The sequence below is a fragment of the Protopterus annectens genome, chromosome 1.part0, assembly GCF_019279795.1.
Source record: "Protopterus annectens isolate FY-2018-M chromosome 1.part0, PAN1.0, whole genome shotgun sequence".
Taxonomy (NCBI): Eukaryota; Metazoa; Chordata; order Ceratodontiformes; family Protopteridae; genus Protopterus; species Protopterus annectens.
In genome coordinates this window covers 737,105,038-737,121,538 of record NC_056725.1, presented here as the reverse complement: position 1 = coordinate 737,121,538, position 16,501 = coordinate 737,105,038, and the positions used below count along the sequence as shown (strand labels likewise).

Below are 16,501 nucleotides of genomic sequence, written 5' to 3'. Positions count from 1 at the left end.
GATTTTCTGCGGAATTCCTTTCCATCTAATAATGCAACACCTTAATACACAATAAGGAAACACATCATTCTGGCCAATAAAACTAAAAACATAAAAACATACCTGGTACAGTTCTACCCTTTGTTCAGTGACGGCATCAGAATCTGACTTAAGCTGCTGAAATCTCAGTTCTGCATGATGAAGCAATGACTCACTGGTTATGTTCGCTTTTATTTCGGTAACGTTAAACTGGATTATTTTGTATAACTCCTTGCGATCTGGAACTAAAGTAAAAATTAAAAAATATATATAAGTAATTACCTCTTCGCCATGCTACCTTGTTGCTTCCTTCCTGTAACCTCTTTCTTATCCTAGTTACGCCTGATGATGACACTTCTAAATACATTCCACAAATATGCTGCAGTATTCAAGGCAACAAAGTAAAACAATGTATCCCTGCACAGCCTTCCAGCTCTGTGGTCGTCAATAGCCATTCAAGATCTAATAATATGCTTCATGCAATACTCAGTTTTCTGAACTACTTCAATATTGCAGCTACACCACAATGTAACTACATAATATGTAACCAGAGTAGCCATTTTTGTTGCTATGCATTTTTTTTCAGAATGCAATCCATCATACTTTTGTGATTTAAAACAGTTATATAGAAGTTAAGACATTCTCAAAAGAGATTTTTATAAATTGAATATAACTTGACAAACTATAGTTTGTAAAATAATGCAGGTTTCTATTGCAGCATGCTTTAGTGCCATTATCAAACTTATAACTGTACAGGGAGGTATCTGGTGAAAGTAAATAATCCATCCATTCATTTATTTTCTTAACCCAAACCACTTGTTGAGGTAAAAGTCATAGCATCTAATTTAGAGTCATTGGTAAACTGAAGACTATCCCAGTATTCACTATTTACAAGTCTGTGAATTAATCCAGAGCTCAGTACTAGACCCTCAGGGCATAAACATAAACACAAACACAAACACAAATGACACACATCTGCAGGAAAATTCAAGGCTTTCCATTCACCTCCATCAAATCTTTAGGCTGTGGGAATGAATCTGAAGCACCAGGTAAAACCCTTGTGGCACAGAAAAGATGTGCACACTGTACATAAAAAACACCCTAGCCAAGCAACTAACTGGAGAAGCAAATCCTGTAAGGCAGCAATGCTTACTTCCTGTGCTAAACAAAAGTAAAGAAAGACAATGTGCTTCAGTGATACAAATGTTGTTAAAGTTAGGTATTGACTGAGTAAAACATAAACCATATGAAACAGTTATGTTCCAATACTATGTGACACACCTAGTCTATAAAGAGCAATTTATCCTTATCTGTTTTTGGCATTATACAACTGGTCTTCTAACAAATGCCCTAATCTAGCTCCTGTTTTATTCTATTTAATAGTCTGTCACCAAGCTGCAACTGCCCACATCTTCAACTGAAGGAAGGTAAATGGAGTTAACAGGCACTGATGACCAGCTATTATATTATCACTAAGATTTTTCTGAAGGCCTTCCGTCCAGACCACCCTCCCCAAGTGTGGTGTGCAATGGTGCCAGACACCATGAACCTGTTTCTGTATGCACCCACTACAGAAAGCGTACCATAGCTCTAGCCAGTTTGGTGAAAGGTATAGCAAGTTCCATGGCCCCCATTAGGGTCATAGCCCTCCCCTTCAGCAACAAGTCAGCATTATTTTGAAACCTGTTCCAAAGTCAGCCTTCCTCTGCACTGGAGGTGCAAACTATGTTTTATCTCACTTGGCAAAATGTGAATGAGCCAGGACAATGCAAATTTTCTGCAGATGTTTACCACCACAAGGAATGACTCTAAACTGGTCCCTCTTGACCAATAGCAGTTTTTTTTATTCTGTCCAAGAGTAAAGTTTTATAAGATATGTAAACTGCTTATTACCTTTGCCAATTAATAGATCAGGTTCCCTGCACAGGTCATCTTCTGTCTTTTTTTAACTTACTTCAACTCTTTTTAGGCCCCAGACTGTGACACTCCCTAACAAAATTAGTACAGTAGGCTTTGTGAAGTCCCCATACCACAAATCAGTGAATGATGGCCTAGTGCAACAGGGTAAATGCATCACTGAACCACATTAGATACCTTCTAGCTGCATATGTTTAGCCATGGCCCAAAATAGGCCCAGTTAACCTGGTCATCATTTGGTGCTGCAGTATGGGCACAAGGGCAAAACTGACCATATCCTGGTGTACAATCATACAGACAAAACTGGTCATACTCTGCTGTCTTTCACTGTTACCAGTGTAGACATCTTTGACATAACTTACCATCTACTGGTTTACAGCCAGCCCAACAAAACTGGTCATGCCCTGCTGTCTTACACTGTGCCCATTGCAGATGCCTTAGACATAACTCACCATATATTGGTTTACAGCCAGCCCAACAAAACTGGTCATACCCTGCTGCCTTACACTTTTCCCACTGCAGATGCTTTAACATAACTGACCATACACTGATGTACAGCCATCCAAATAAAACTGGCCATACCTTGCTATTTTACATTCTTTCCAGTGCAGATGCCTATGGTACAACTGACCATGTACTGGTGTCTCACACTGTTTCCATTGCAGAAACCTGTGACATAACTGGCCATGAAATGGTTTCTTACACTGTCTGCATTGCAGACATCTCTGACATAACTGACCATATACTGGTGTCTTACACTGATTCCACAGTTGATGTCTCCTACATAGCTGACCGTATCCTGACCATATCCTGGTGTACAGGCACCCAGACAAAACTGGTCAATCCCCACTGCAGACAACTGTCAAACACACCATATACTGGTGTCTTACACTGTCCCCAGAGCAGATGCCTCTGACATAACTGACCACTGAGTGGTGTCTTATACTTTCTCAATTGCTGATGAAGTGATTCCTGTCCCAGTTAATATACCATTTCTAACAACTTCTGTAGTTATTCCAATACTGCTATTACTTTGCACTGACTATTAGAAAGTATATATTTGTTGTACTGTAGTTGTTCAATATTCTGAAATAAACAAACAAAACACAGACTTAGATAATATTCAGCTTCCAGTAGTTGGTGTTTGATGTTAAACATACAGTACAACATGTCATGAAAAATTAGCAACTGCTGCTACAACTGTACCACCTAATTTTTCTATTATGAACGCTCTACTTTTTTACATATATAAAAGGCATATCTCTCAACTGTCCAGATGTTCACAAAATGTCCAGATTTTGCCTCATATCTTTGACATGTTCATCATAAAATGTGTGGTTTTCTGGAAAATCACTGATATTTTAAGTCACCAAATAATGACATACATTTGAGTTTCAAATGTTACAGTATATGCATCAGAAAATGCATTTTAACTCAAAATCTGTTATTCTAGCAACTTCTTAAGATTATAATATCAATAGTTAAAATCTGTCCCTATTTTGGGCCTTTGTCCCCCTGTTATTTTAGGCTTTGTCCAGATTTCTTGCACTGAGGTTGTGAGGTATGATTAAAAGGTAGTTTTATATGAACCTATGAACCAATGAACATATGAACCTATGAATGCTGCATTTTGTATGCAACTCATTTGACTTTATACCATTGCAACTTGATTTATTCACTTTGATTTCTTTCCGGTATGTATTTACTGTCCATAAAAATAAATGTCTCCTCCAGACGACTGAGTCTTCAGAAAGTTGAACATATGTATGGTCGATACATACATATGTTCAACTTTCCAAAAATTCAAAGCATTTGTATGGAGATCGCGGCACAGTGGGGACAGGGAAACTTACTCTTTTCTTCACTGTAGTTCAGTTTTGGAGTTGATATAAAACAAGATGCAAGGTGAGGTGGCCTGTCATCCTGCAAAAATGTAGATTTTTTGTTGTTTTGGGTTTTTTTCCACCTTTGGAAAGTCAAACATATAGTTTTAACCATGTGGAGTTTGACTTTCTGAAGAGTCAATCTTGTGACATACATCTATGTGTGTGTGTGTGTGTGTGTGTGTGTGTGTGTGTGTGTGTGTGTTTATAACTATATATATTTATTTATTTATTTACACCTATCTCCTATAAGTAATTAGGCATAAGCAGGAGTGCATTACTCTTTTGTAATGGCCTCATTCTGGGGTTGGGACACATAAAAAGGAAGGCAAAGTGCTGTAGGCTTTCCAAGAAGTGTCAAGGAAACAAATTGTGGCAGTCCAGGAGCAGGAGTCTAACCAGTGGAGGTACTCAGGTGTCAATGTTAGATCAAAGCTTAGCATAGACTATGTCAGATATTACACCAAGAAGGAATTCGGGCTTTGGTGTTAGCACTGAATATTAGCATATCTGTATCTGATATCAGTCTGGGAACTCAGGATTCAATACTAGGATCAACGCTTAGTGCATCTGTGTCAGATATAACATTAGGAACACAGGGATGAATAACAGGATCAAAGTTTAACATATATCACAAATCACGCTAGGCTTCAAGGTAAAGTCAACCTGTTTACTGACGATACTAAGAGAGGTACAGCAGTTGTAGAGGGAATAGTCAGTCTGTACAGAGATTATGTCATGATAGCAAATGTGAAGAAATAACAGTCAGACAAGATTTGGTGCAAAAATGCACTTTGACATGGGGACCACGAAGCATGTGAATAGTAAAGAAGATAGCCCTAGTGTGGGCTGTGAAAGAAAAGGATCGGAGAGTTACAATTATCCCCCAAATTAATTCTAAAGTATTACACAAAAGGGCAATTGTAAAGGCAACCATCAGGGGTAGTAAGCAGCAGAACAATCTGTATAAGAGCAGCAGCTGATGCAAACGAGTCTGGCAAATACTTTGTCCAAATTTAATAGCACACAAAAAGTAACATATCCTTTCATAGAAATTGCAGTGAACCATTAACAAAATGTTCACAGGATGAAGGCAGACATCTGATGACAAGATGCAGAGAATCTGTTATACACAAACTGGCCCAGAAAAAAGGTAAGAACATCATATGAGTATGGTGCATTATTAGGAGACAGTGGAACAAAGCAGCCTTGAAGACATAGGACAAGGGAAGGAAAAGAAGTCATGAAGGAATAAGCGTAGGAAGGGAATCTGTTTCTTGGGTACACCCAATAAAATGTCTGCATAAACAGGCACTCATTCCATGCAAAACTTTTAGTAAACTACAGTTCAGTCATAAGTCAAGCAAATAGCTACTTGTGCAACTGCATTTCAACACATATTAATACTTATTTTCTGGGCTGCAGATTGAAGGAAGGGAAACCTACTTGTCATAGAATAAATTACTTTAAATTTCTGTAGAAGTCTGTTGACTGAGTACTCCTTTCTCCAAGACATGTTCACTCTACTCACAAAACAATGCTTTGTAAAGTTAAAGATTCAGTTTTATTTAAGGCACATAGTGCAAATGTTTTTTTTTTTTTTTTTTCTGATAAGAAAACTTAAAAAAGAAGTTAATGAAATTGCTGGTTGTTATGTTGATGACAAGTTATTTTTAGAGGAATGTACATTATGATAGTAGCAAAACTACTCCGTGGTTATGGCACTGGTCACATCAGTCTACCCATATGGAGAAACGTTCATTTTCTTCAAGTTCGTACGACTTTTTAGACCTTTAGATCAACTAGTGCCTTGAATTAACTCTTGGTCAGACCTTTCAGAACAATTAATTTTAATGCCTGTTTTAAACTTTCACATCGTGTTTACAGTTTTCATTCTCGGGCGTCCATTTTGCTTCATATGGGTGTCTACAGCTTTTAGCCAATAAATTATGTGATTCATGGGGTATTCTGGTAGTGACTCAGACAGTGTAGGACATAGGTGCTGCCCCTAAACTTTCCCTCCTTTTCCACAACACACACCACCATTCCACAAGCAAGAATATATTTTCAAGCAGGAAACCCTGCTTCCTCTTGTTATGCAGTGAAGTAAAAACACCAAGAACTTCAGGCTGGCTGATTGCTAAATAAGGTATTAAAATAACAAACCAAGCTCAATGCATCAGCTGTACAATTCCATTTCTTTGTTTGCTTACAGGGTACTTCATTGAAGCCTTCAACTTCAAGGAAAACTGGAGTCACAATGAATGAGAATAATTGTGTGGGGCACACTTTAACCAAAGTTCTTTTGGTAACTCGTTTTCTTTCAAATGTATCTGCTATGTTTACAGCTGAGTTTTAGTAAAAGTCATGGCTTCTTTGTTCCTAGGGTGCTTGGCTTGTCTATGAAAATGATGTGGTCCAGACCATTAGTTCTGTAACAATCATTTCCGTTTCAAGCCTCTATTTATTTACTGTCATTTTCATACCTAAATGTTCCCAGTGGACAACGGAATTGCCTTTTTCCTTAAAATACCCAAAAAGCTGACATGTCAAGGAATATACACTATAAGACATTTTAATTTTACATATTTAATTTGTTAGCCAGGGGCCTGGTCAAACTGATTCCTTTCAGCTTCAAGTCACTGTATAACAGCAAGTATTTACAAAACATACAGTGTCAAGTCTTTAAAAAGTTTGTTACACTAGCTGTATAATTTTGGTACATAAACTTAACAGGACCATTTACATAAATGAGAAACATTTACAAATATGAGCAAATATAAAATTATTCACAATGTAATGCAATCAGCAATGAAAGTGAAATGATCTCAGTCTTATGTAAAGGTACAGCCAATCCATGCAGGATTACGAAGCAGGAGTAGGGAACTAGTGCAAGTGCACTGACATGAAAAGGGATGAATGTTTAACAAGTACAGGTAAACAGAGACAGAACATTAGAGTAGATACACATATGAGGAGGAGAGAAGGGAAGAGTAGAATACTAGATCAGGGAGTGGGTGATGGAAGCAGGTGTACATAATGGAGGATTGTAGGGGCTTTTGTAAATGTTTATAGGGATGGACTTCAGACAACAGGTCTAAGTTTTGAGAAGACATGTTTGGTTGTCTTTATTGTATACTGAAATCATGTTCGACTGAGGATTCCAGGTATGTCACAGATTTTCACCAATCAGCTATCTAGCTCTGCTCCTCACTCATCCCTAATGCAATATGCGGATGACTCCACAGTCATCACTATTGCCATCACACTTCCCATACTCCATTCTAAAACTCAGGAATCCTTGTCTGTCGAGACCTGGCTCAACCAAAACCATCTAATCCTAAACCCAAAAAAGACCAAACTCCTTCTCTTTCTTCCAAAACAATGACCCACCTGAAATCAAACTTCTCCATCTTCTCCCACAACAACACACCCTAGTGGATAATCACACTAAACTACTTGGGGTCATCATTGACGACCAGCTAAAATTTGACCAGCATGTACTTAACAACATCAAGAAAACCCACCAAAAACTCAGCCTTCTTTACAGAAACAAAACCTTTCTCTCCTCTGAAGTAAAAATTGCTCTATCACATACCTACCTTCTTCCAGCCCTTCTCTATGGTTCTCAGATTCTCACCAACCTACAGACCTCTCTTACGACCAAACTTGAATCCACCTTTAACAAAGTAGCAAAATTTGCTGCTGAGCTTCACTACTCCTCTCACCACTGTGTTGCTCTACAAAAACTGAAATGGTTAGAGCTCTCTCACAACCTTAATCTCTCCCGGCTCCTAATAATCCATTCCATTTTATACCAGCCCACATTCTGCCCCACAATATCACCCATCATCTCATCCTACACCCCAACTAGGTCACTCCGGAGCTCTGACCAACACCTTCTGACCATAACCAAACCCAAACTCAACATAGGTAAAAACCTGTACAGCTATTACCCCGCCAAACACTGGAATAAACTCCCTCTGGACATACGTAACACTACATCCAAACTTCTATTCAAAAAGACTGTGAGAAATCACTTTAGCTTAAATAAACTCTGCCTCTGTTCTCAGCCCCCCGACTAACCCACCTCTCCAGCCCAATCTCTCACTTCTCTTTCTCCTACTAGTACCTAACATTACCTCCTTCCAAACTCACTCTCCCTTCTTCCCCACTAAACCCTTTCCCTATTCAAACCACTAACTGTCCTTTACTATATCTATCTCCTCACCAGTAGAATGGTCAGCAAATACCATTGCACTCTTATCTCTCCTTCACTGCTACCCAACCACTCCTTACTAGCTGCCTCTCTCTCTACTTTAAATTAAGTCTCTCCTGGACTACCTGCCTTATACACATAGCTAGCTAACACTGTATATAATCTGTAATCAGTATTATCATTGTATACTTGTTTTACATTGTTAGGTATTTTTTTTTTTTGTGTGTGTACTAGCAAATGTTTTGATTCTTGTAACTTGCATATATTTTGTAACTCTGGAGCTTTTCTCCCCAGGTCTCCACTGAAAAAGATGGACCAACCCTGTCAACAAATGTCAAATAAATAAATAAAAATGTAAGTTCTTAGCTAGTATGGAGTATCAGAAGCCCTTAGTTTGCACAGGGGACTGGCTGGGGGGTATATCATTACTGAGGATGTTATGCAGATTGATTTAAAAATACGTATGTGGCCATTTCAGTAACAGGGAGCACATTAAATACAGCTAAGAAGTGACAACTCTGACTGCAGATCAGAGAAAGAGCAAGAAAGTGACCAGGTTTGTATTGTGTTTTTGAAGTAAGTTGGGAGTATGGCTGTTGTCCAAAACTGCAGCTGGGAGTCTATGTTTCAAAATTGGCAGCAAATTTGTAAATGTACATATAGTAGGTGTCCACATGTTTAGATAAAATACAAAATTATGTTTAAAACTCCTCATGACCAAAGTACAGCAATTGAGAGATGCTTTAGCATACCATGGGAATTCAGAAATTGGATGGGACAAAGACAGGTATACTGAAGAAAAAACATGCTGAACAAAACACAATGAAGCTCAGAATTGTCTTCATAGCGTAACTGCAGACCGAGTAGACAAGGCAAAAATAAACTAAAGAATAAAGTCAAACAGGAAATAAAAAGAAAATTGAAAATTCAGAGAGATAAACAGCAGAATGTACCAGTGGATTAATCGTGTCTTTATTCAGGATTGTTAGCTTTTTCATTCTCTAAAAGACATTCTTCTTCTCAGACTGAAGGTACTGCATGGCCCTTTGCTTTTCTCATTCATATGACAGGGAGCTTATTACTTGTGGTTTTCTGTGCCTGTCATGTTGTATATCAGGCCTCCCATGTATGGTATAAAAAAAATTGCATTTTCATTGATGGTAACATCCGCTGGAATGATTGCTTAAGACTCTTTATTTTATTTTCCATTTGTTAGCTAGGTAAGTAGAACAACACAGGCCAAAAGGCAGCCAGCTACAATATATAATAACAACTAGATATAGACAACCGCAATCCCTAACAGTCATAGCCAGCTACAATACATAACGACAGACATTTTCCATACAATATTACGTAGATAATGTGATGTACAGAAAAATATCCATATAATCGAACATTTGTAATAATGAATGTTTTTTTACCCCAGCAGAAGTGATTGGAACTCATTTGATCAATTCTGCTGGCATTAAGTCTGTGTGAGATCACAGTGTAGATTGGAGAACTTGTCCTGTCCCCACTGTTGAATGATCTTGGAGTTGGTATACTTAATTAGCAGGGGGTGCACATGACTTTTGTGTTTTTTGTTTTTTTTTTTAATGCTATGTGTTTTGATCCTTTTGGATCATTTTTTTTTTAGTCAATGTTTTTGAACCTCGACATTTCAAAGTACATCAGATGTGGATGCAGACTTTTTAAAGCAGAAATCAGGTATCATGTTCCTCCAATGGAAGTATTCCCTCCACATTTGACTCTGAGAAGAAACACACAAATAAATGCTATGCCTTTTATGCAATTCTACTCTATAGATTTTCTCCTAGTATTCATGTATATATTTTATTCTTAACAGTCTGATTACTGTTATGAATTTGCTTTGTACACTTTTTCATGGTTCACACTTTATTTTCTGCTTTCTTGTATAAGCATTGCACTGTAAAATGATGTATTAGCTTGTTCTGGTAGCAAATAGAGATAAACCCTAACTATAGCTTAGGTTAGCTAAGTTCACTTAGCAGATCAGGTGCATGATGGTTCAGGCAGGAAGAAAGGCTTTGCTAGTTATGGGGAGAAGGATGGTTGGGGATCCCAGCTGGTTTGTACCGCTGCTTTGCTGGTATGGCCTGCACTAGAGGTTGGGGCAAGTATGAAATCATGGACCCAGTTTTAGGAAGATGTTGGAATGACCTCACAAGATGGCTGTTTTACATTTTGTTTGGCTTTCCATTCTGTGTTTGACATCAGCAAAGAACAAAGTCATGCCTCTGCTGGCCTGTAGAGCCTCCCATACCCCTGTGTATAGTAGTGTTTATAATGCTGCTGTGCTGTGATGTCAGAGGTCAGCACAGGAAAACATGAGTACCTTCAGTGATGTGTGTGTGTTATGTGTGTGTGTGTGTGTGTGTGTGTGTGTGTGTGTGTGTGTGTGTGTGTGTGTGTGTGTGTGTGTGTGTGTGTGTGTGTGTGTAAAATGCAGATGATGGGAGAAGCTACAAAACATTGGTTTATATGGCAGTCATTGTGGAATCCTGATGTAATTTAATTTCTAGGTGTATAGGCAAGTACTAGCCTACCTTCCCTTGTGGACCATTTTAAGTCTACTCAGTTTTCCCTTGGTGAGAATCAAACACTGTACATTTTGTTTATGAGGTAAACACCTTAACCATTATACTAAACCCCAACACCAAATGACATGAATGGGCTTAGAACCCAAACACAGCAGATCATCAAGTACTGTGACTCATTGTTTAGCCAGTTGAGCTAGTTGACGTATCTTGCCTGAGTATACTTTAAGAGTAGCTGTGGGATCATAAGCTGTATTTTCCTAATATCCTAAAAGGACATTGTTCTGCTAGCAAACCTCTGTAATTGTAAAGTGCCTCAGTATCTGCAAACAGCATTGCTTGGCACTGTAGCATTCTCTGAATAACATCAACACTCTTCCTCAGGCGTTGTAACCCCTCTGCTTAGCCTCTGCACACCAGCGTCCTGCATGATGACCAGTATGACTGGACATCTGCAGTATTACTGTATAGTTGTCAATCAAATGTTCTTCCCTGTTTTTTTCTGTATACTGATTTCTTTGCATTGTGTGCCATGTCTCAAAAGTCTGCATCTCACACCCATTTAAATTGATACTAGTGTGGCAGTGCTAGATTAATGGGTAGAAACCAAGAAATATCTGTTGATCACCAAGGAGACAGCATGCCTTGAAAACCACATTGGTCTAAAATGACATTGTGAGTGTTTATAGCCATGCATTTGGTATATAGAATGAAAATACAAGCAGATTCCTCCAGTCCTGATCAAACTTGAAGCACAAGACTTATTCTGCAAAGGATTAAGAAATGGCTTCACTTATGAAAATGTTTTAATTGCAACAATAATTTTGATGAAACACTCACACAGTTTAGATGGCCTAAATGATTAACATGTTAAACTATTAACTATAAAAGGCTTTTTTATCAGACATTCCAATAATTTCTGGCATAATTACTTATTTTTGTTTTACTTATATAACATCTATGATTCCAAAATCATTCAATAGCAACAGATAACCAACCAATTTAAAATGGGATTGTGTTGTCCCAGTTAATGATGGTAGCATTACAAATAAATTTCGTTCACCTAAGACCTGAATGGAGAACATCCAACTTGGTACATTTGGCATCTCAGAATGACGTCTCAAGCCAAATGTTATTATTCTGCATACTCTCAGTGTGACCATATGTTCCCAAGTTTAGGGCACAGTAAAAGGTCAGGAGGAGAAAATTGCTTTAAAGAAGTTGCTTAATGCACCTCTTGTTTCCTGCTCACCAGACTAACATGACCGTGCTCCAGATTACTGATATCCAAAAGCCTTATGTGCAGCAAGCTCAGGGTTAAGCCCAGCTTGTTGTATCAATCACCTCCAACATGTCTACAGACATCAATTAACATCATTTCAACCATAAACTTATTGATACAGTGCAGTAACATGATATTAACAAGTGATTTTAACTATAACTGGGATCACAAACTTCAGCAACTTCCATTAGAGTGATTTTCTAACTTTGGTGCTGTAGATCAGTAACCTAATCCCACCAGACAAACCTCTCCTTCCATGACCCCTTCCCTTATACTGGGATCTGTACCAACAGATCTAACAGATGGATGCACACATTCGTTGCAGCTCCTCTTCTACAGTGATGACTGTACTGTGTTTTCTGTCACACACAGTAAACAAGGTCAAACAATTAAACACTTGTCATTAAGGGTACAACAGCATGGCTAGCTGTGCAAGACTGCAGTTACTATTGACAGACTAAAGTTATACACTGCCAGAGTGACAACAATGTAGCTCCAAAAGGCTTCATCAACATCCTGCTGACACTGTAAGATGAATATTATCCAGTAATGGTAAAAGCTCCAAAGGAACAAGAGCTCCATAAAGTCCATGAATTTTTCCGCATTTTAGACAAACATTTCAAAAAATGTGAATTAGCCTGGAAACAATACAAAAGCAGCTCCAGTGCTGAGAACTACAGGTTTTATTTCCTCATCAAGGATAACTGCCAAAGCCTATGAACACATCAAAGAACTTCCTTAAACAGAGGCAAACTATCTTGATTAAAACCTAAATAGCATCTGGAAGAGGACTGACAACCTAATGGGAAGTAAAGCCTACCTTAACTAGGAAATGCCAGAAGCCAAATTGTTGCCAGGCATTTTTGGCAACGTCTTTAATCAATAGCCAAGTTGCTCTGATCTTATGAATGAAACTCTGGAAAAATAAAAGGACAGGCTAAAGCATGATGGGGAACTTACCATGGTGTCAATTACCGAAGTGAACTAGTGGCTACATGAAGTACTGCATTGCAGCCAAGTTCATTCAAAGCAGCTTTGCCCCAAATTCTCCATGATATGTGACATCTTTAAGGCAGCACCACTGCAGCACATAACAAACACTGTGCTTTCATCAGGCATTTCTCCACATTTATGGAAAAGTAACATACCACAGAAAGGGTCTTACAACTAAAACTTTCTGATCCATCTCTCTGGTGTGTCCCATGTCAAAGATTTTAGAATATCTCTACACAATTCAAAACTTGAGCTGAACCCTATAGCCAGTTGAGGAACTGAAGACACAACTTCAGAAAAGGTCATATTACCTGCACAGCACTGCTATTGCTAACTGACATCTTTCTTAAGACTGTCTTTGAAAATAAACAAACGTGTCACCAGAGCCAGCACTACTAACATCCTGCCAAAATTTAGACAATTTCCTCTTCAGAGAAGCAAAGGAAGCCTACCATGTAATTTGTTGTGCTACTATTTTGCAGGGTCCTGAAGCAAAGTGCTTTGAAGCTCCAGATAGTGCAAAGCAACCAACTGGCATCTTGTAACTGTTGCCACTTAAACAGAACATGATTGCTATGCTCTGTTGAAAATAAAGTTTGCGTTTTAATTACTGAACAGTAGTGATCTTCACTTTAACTGATTAAGTGTTTAACTTGGAACATTGCAAACCTCAACCCAGAATTCACAGACAGCAGCCATTGCACTGAAAACATAGTTCAACTTCCAGTACAACTTTTAATCTACTGACTCCACCATAGCCCCTGGAGTGTGCCTCAAGAGCCTTTTCAATTCTTGCAGCAGAAACATGGAATTTTCTTCCATATTACATAAAGGCTCTTCCTATCCATTCACATATAATTAGGGCACTAAACCTGCACCTTTTAGATGATGATGACCCCTGAAACCATGTGGGTTCAGTTACCTGGTCAATTGAATTCTAACTCCATATTATGGAGTTAATCTACAGCTGGATCCACTTATTCTGCTCCAAAATTTAACTTTATAGTACTGACTGTTCTATTGTTAAACAGCATTGTGTATTTCTGTGTTACTGTATATTTACTCCTAATTTCATATACTGTTGTTGTTTCTGGACAACTATTATCCAGAGTATAATTTCTGTAACAAATTGTGGCTCAAATAGGGTCCTCATGGTCCAGTTCCCTAACAATAAATAAAATAAAGATAATAATAAACCGGTAATTTGTTACTGATAGTTAACCCTTATAAGTTTATTTGCCTGGAAAATGTGACAGTAAGTTGTACAAAAACAAGTACATTGTATTAAAACCATACAGGTCAGGCTCTGCATGTTTAAAAAATATTTTTATCTAACCAACATTAATAAATATAGCTTAGGTAAAATGATGGTTTGAAAATAATTGGAAACAATGGCTTCTAACCACAGCTCATAGTCGTAACCCACTGTGCCAAGTAATGATGATGTCCGACAGCTGGGACAGGATGCTGTGGATAAGTGTAGAGACATGTAAACAAGCCCTTTCATAATAAAAACATATATGTATGACAGAATATATGATTAGTGACGTACATGATTAACACAAGCTGCAGAAAAGGAAAAAGATTACCAGGTATCTACTTTTTTCATAATTTTTGCAAAATACAACTGCATTTTGGATAACATTTTCTTCAGTCTTTTGGTGAACCTCAGACAACTAACTCTGACCTTTATTTTAGTGTTAATATTCTGTTATTTTAACATTAAACAGCACAATTATACAAAGGCACAGATTTAGACATCTGGGCCAGTATTATTTGTCAGTTTACAAAGCATGCAGTTCAGGATTCTAGTGAAAATAAGAACTTATAAAGCACTTATAAAATAATAAGACAAAATGGCATGGGAAAAGATGGCTATGCAAATGAACATATACTGATATGCAAATGAAGCAGCACAGGACCGCGTACAAAATGAGATGCAAATGAATGTAACTTTCTTTATTCAGTTAAAATGTGAAACTCCATCCCACCTGATATCAGGATTCATTACCAGCTAGTGCTGTTTCTGTACCTGACATACTACCTTCTTTTAAGTGTTGATGTTTGTTGTCATTATTTTCCTCATAAATATTTCTCTCTCTTTCCTCGACTTTTCACTCCTTCTTTAACAGTTTTACAGTCTTTAATCCTCTTAAGATGACCTTGGCACCAATGTTGTATATATGATTATTTAATGTCAACATAAGTTACCATTTCATACTCATTCTAAATGTATGTGTCAAATTATGTTACCTGTGTATGTATTATTATTCCAAATTATGGTTGTCAATTTATTTGTTTCTCACTGTATTATTTACTGTAACTTTCCCCTTGGAGCATTTCTGCCTGGGCTACCACTGAAAATGTATTTCTGCTTACTTTGTTAATCCCTGTTAACAAATGTAAAACAAGGAACTAAAATAAGAAAATGAAGATGGCTGAAAGTGGGGCTGCAATTCAGGCTGCCCGGCATAAAGTCACTCAAGTAGTTGTGTCTAATTACAAAGAGAAAAAGCATGCCAAAACATGCAGACTTTCATTTAGTGAACATTTTTGGAGCAGCAGAAGCTGCTGTCACACAGCCGCAGCATCTGATAAATGTAAACACCACTTTGAGTACCCTGGAAGGTGACACGGTGGCAGGCAACTCTAGTGAAAAACTGTACCAACATAGGAGAACATCTAATCAGCGGATAAACTGTCAGTTCCAAAATGTTTTGTATGGTCCAAGACATTCTATGGGCACTGAATAACCTGTACAGCCCACATACTGGATCAAGAGGAACATGTGAACCTCCCATACCTGGGGATTCCAATGTATGTGTAGCACTTACCATTCTACCAACAGGGATATTTTAGAGACAAACAGAGGACACATTCAATATATCATAGACACCAGCTTATAGAGTACCCATAGATACTACTCAATAAATTACTGATGCATGGATAAGCACATCTGTTTCTCCTACATGTTAGAGAAGAGAGCCACCACCATGTGTGGCTTCTGTGACACCATGTACCTCCACAAAGTGCTGGAAGGCATAGACTGCACACTTGTGTCAAGAGAATGTCCACAGACTGTGGTACAGTGACACGAAAGGCTATCATTGTGTTAGCACTGCTCTCTAGCAGTGCCTGTAAACTCCACGTATGGCATATAAGTCATCTGTATTACTGCATCCTGCACAGGGCAACATACTGAGTAAGTGTATTCATACAGGTATATGCATGGATCTGCAGCCACAGACAGTAGCTATGCATGTCTCCCTCACTCCCTCCCTCCCTCCCTCTCTGTCCTTATTGTGTTACAGGGGGTGCAGGATTCCTACTAGAGTCAATGCTCATACAAAGCCCACAAACTGTCCCCAAAGTGCAATACAACACTCCTCATGCACAACCCAGGAACACAATGCAGCAGGTGCTTGGCCGACTGAAAGCCCAGTTCTACTGCCTAGACACATATTAGAGGCACCGTGGTATGCGCTTGCTACAGCCTGCAAGTACTTTGTAGCAGCCTGGATGCTACACAACATGATTCTGAAGAAGCAAATAGCCCAGCCATCATAATCAACAACCTGTACACCTGCAAAAGCAGGCCCAGTTACAGTACTCCAGTGTAACATCTTCCAGA

General features: G+C 38.3%; 1 protein-coding gene across 1 annotated transcript in view; it reads right to left on the bottom strand.

The window, feature by feature from the left end:
* Positions 1-16,501, bottom strand: part of TGFB1 (transforming growth factor beta 1) — a 210,032-nt gene that overhangs the window by 144,300 nt on the left and 49,231 nt on the right. Inside the window, exon 2 of the mRNA XM_044062705.1 lies at positions 103-263. Within this exon, the coding sequence (XP_043918640.1) occupies positions 103-263 (161 nt within the window). The remainder of the gene's footprint in view (positions 1-102; positions 264-16,501) is intronic.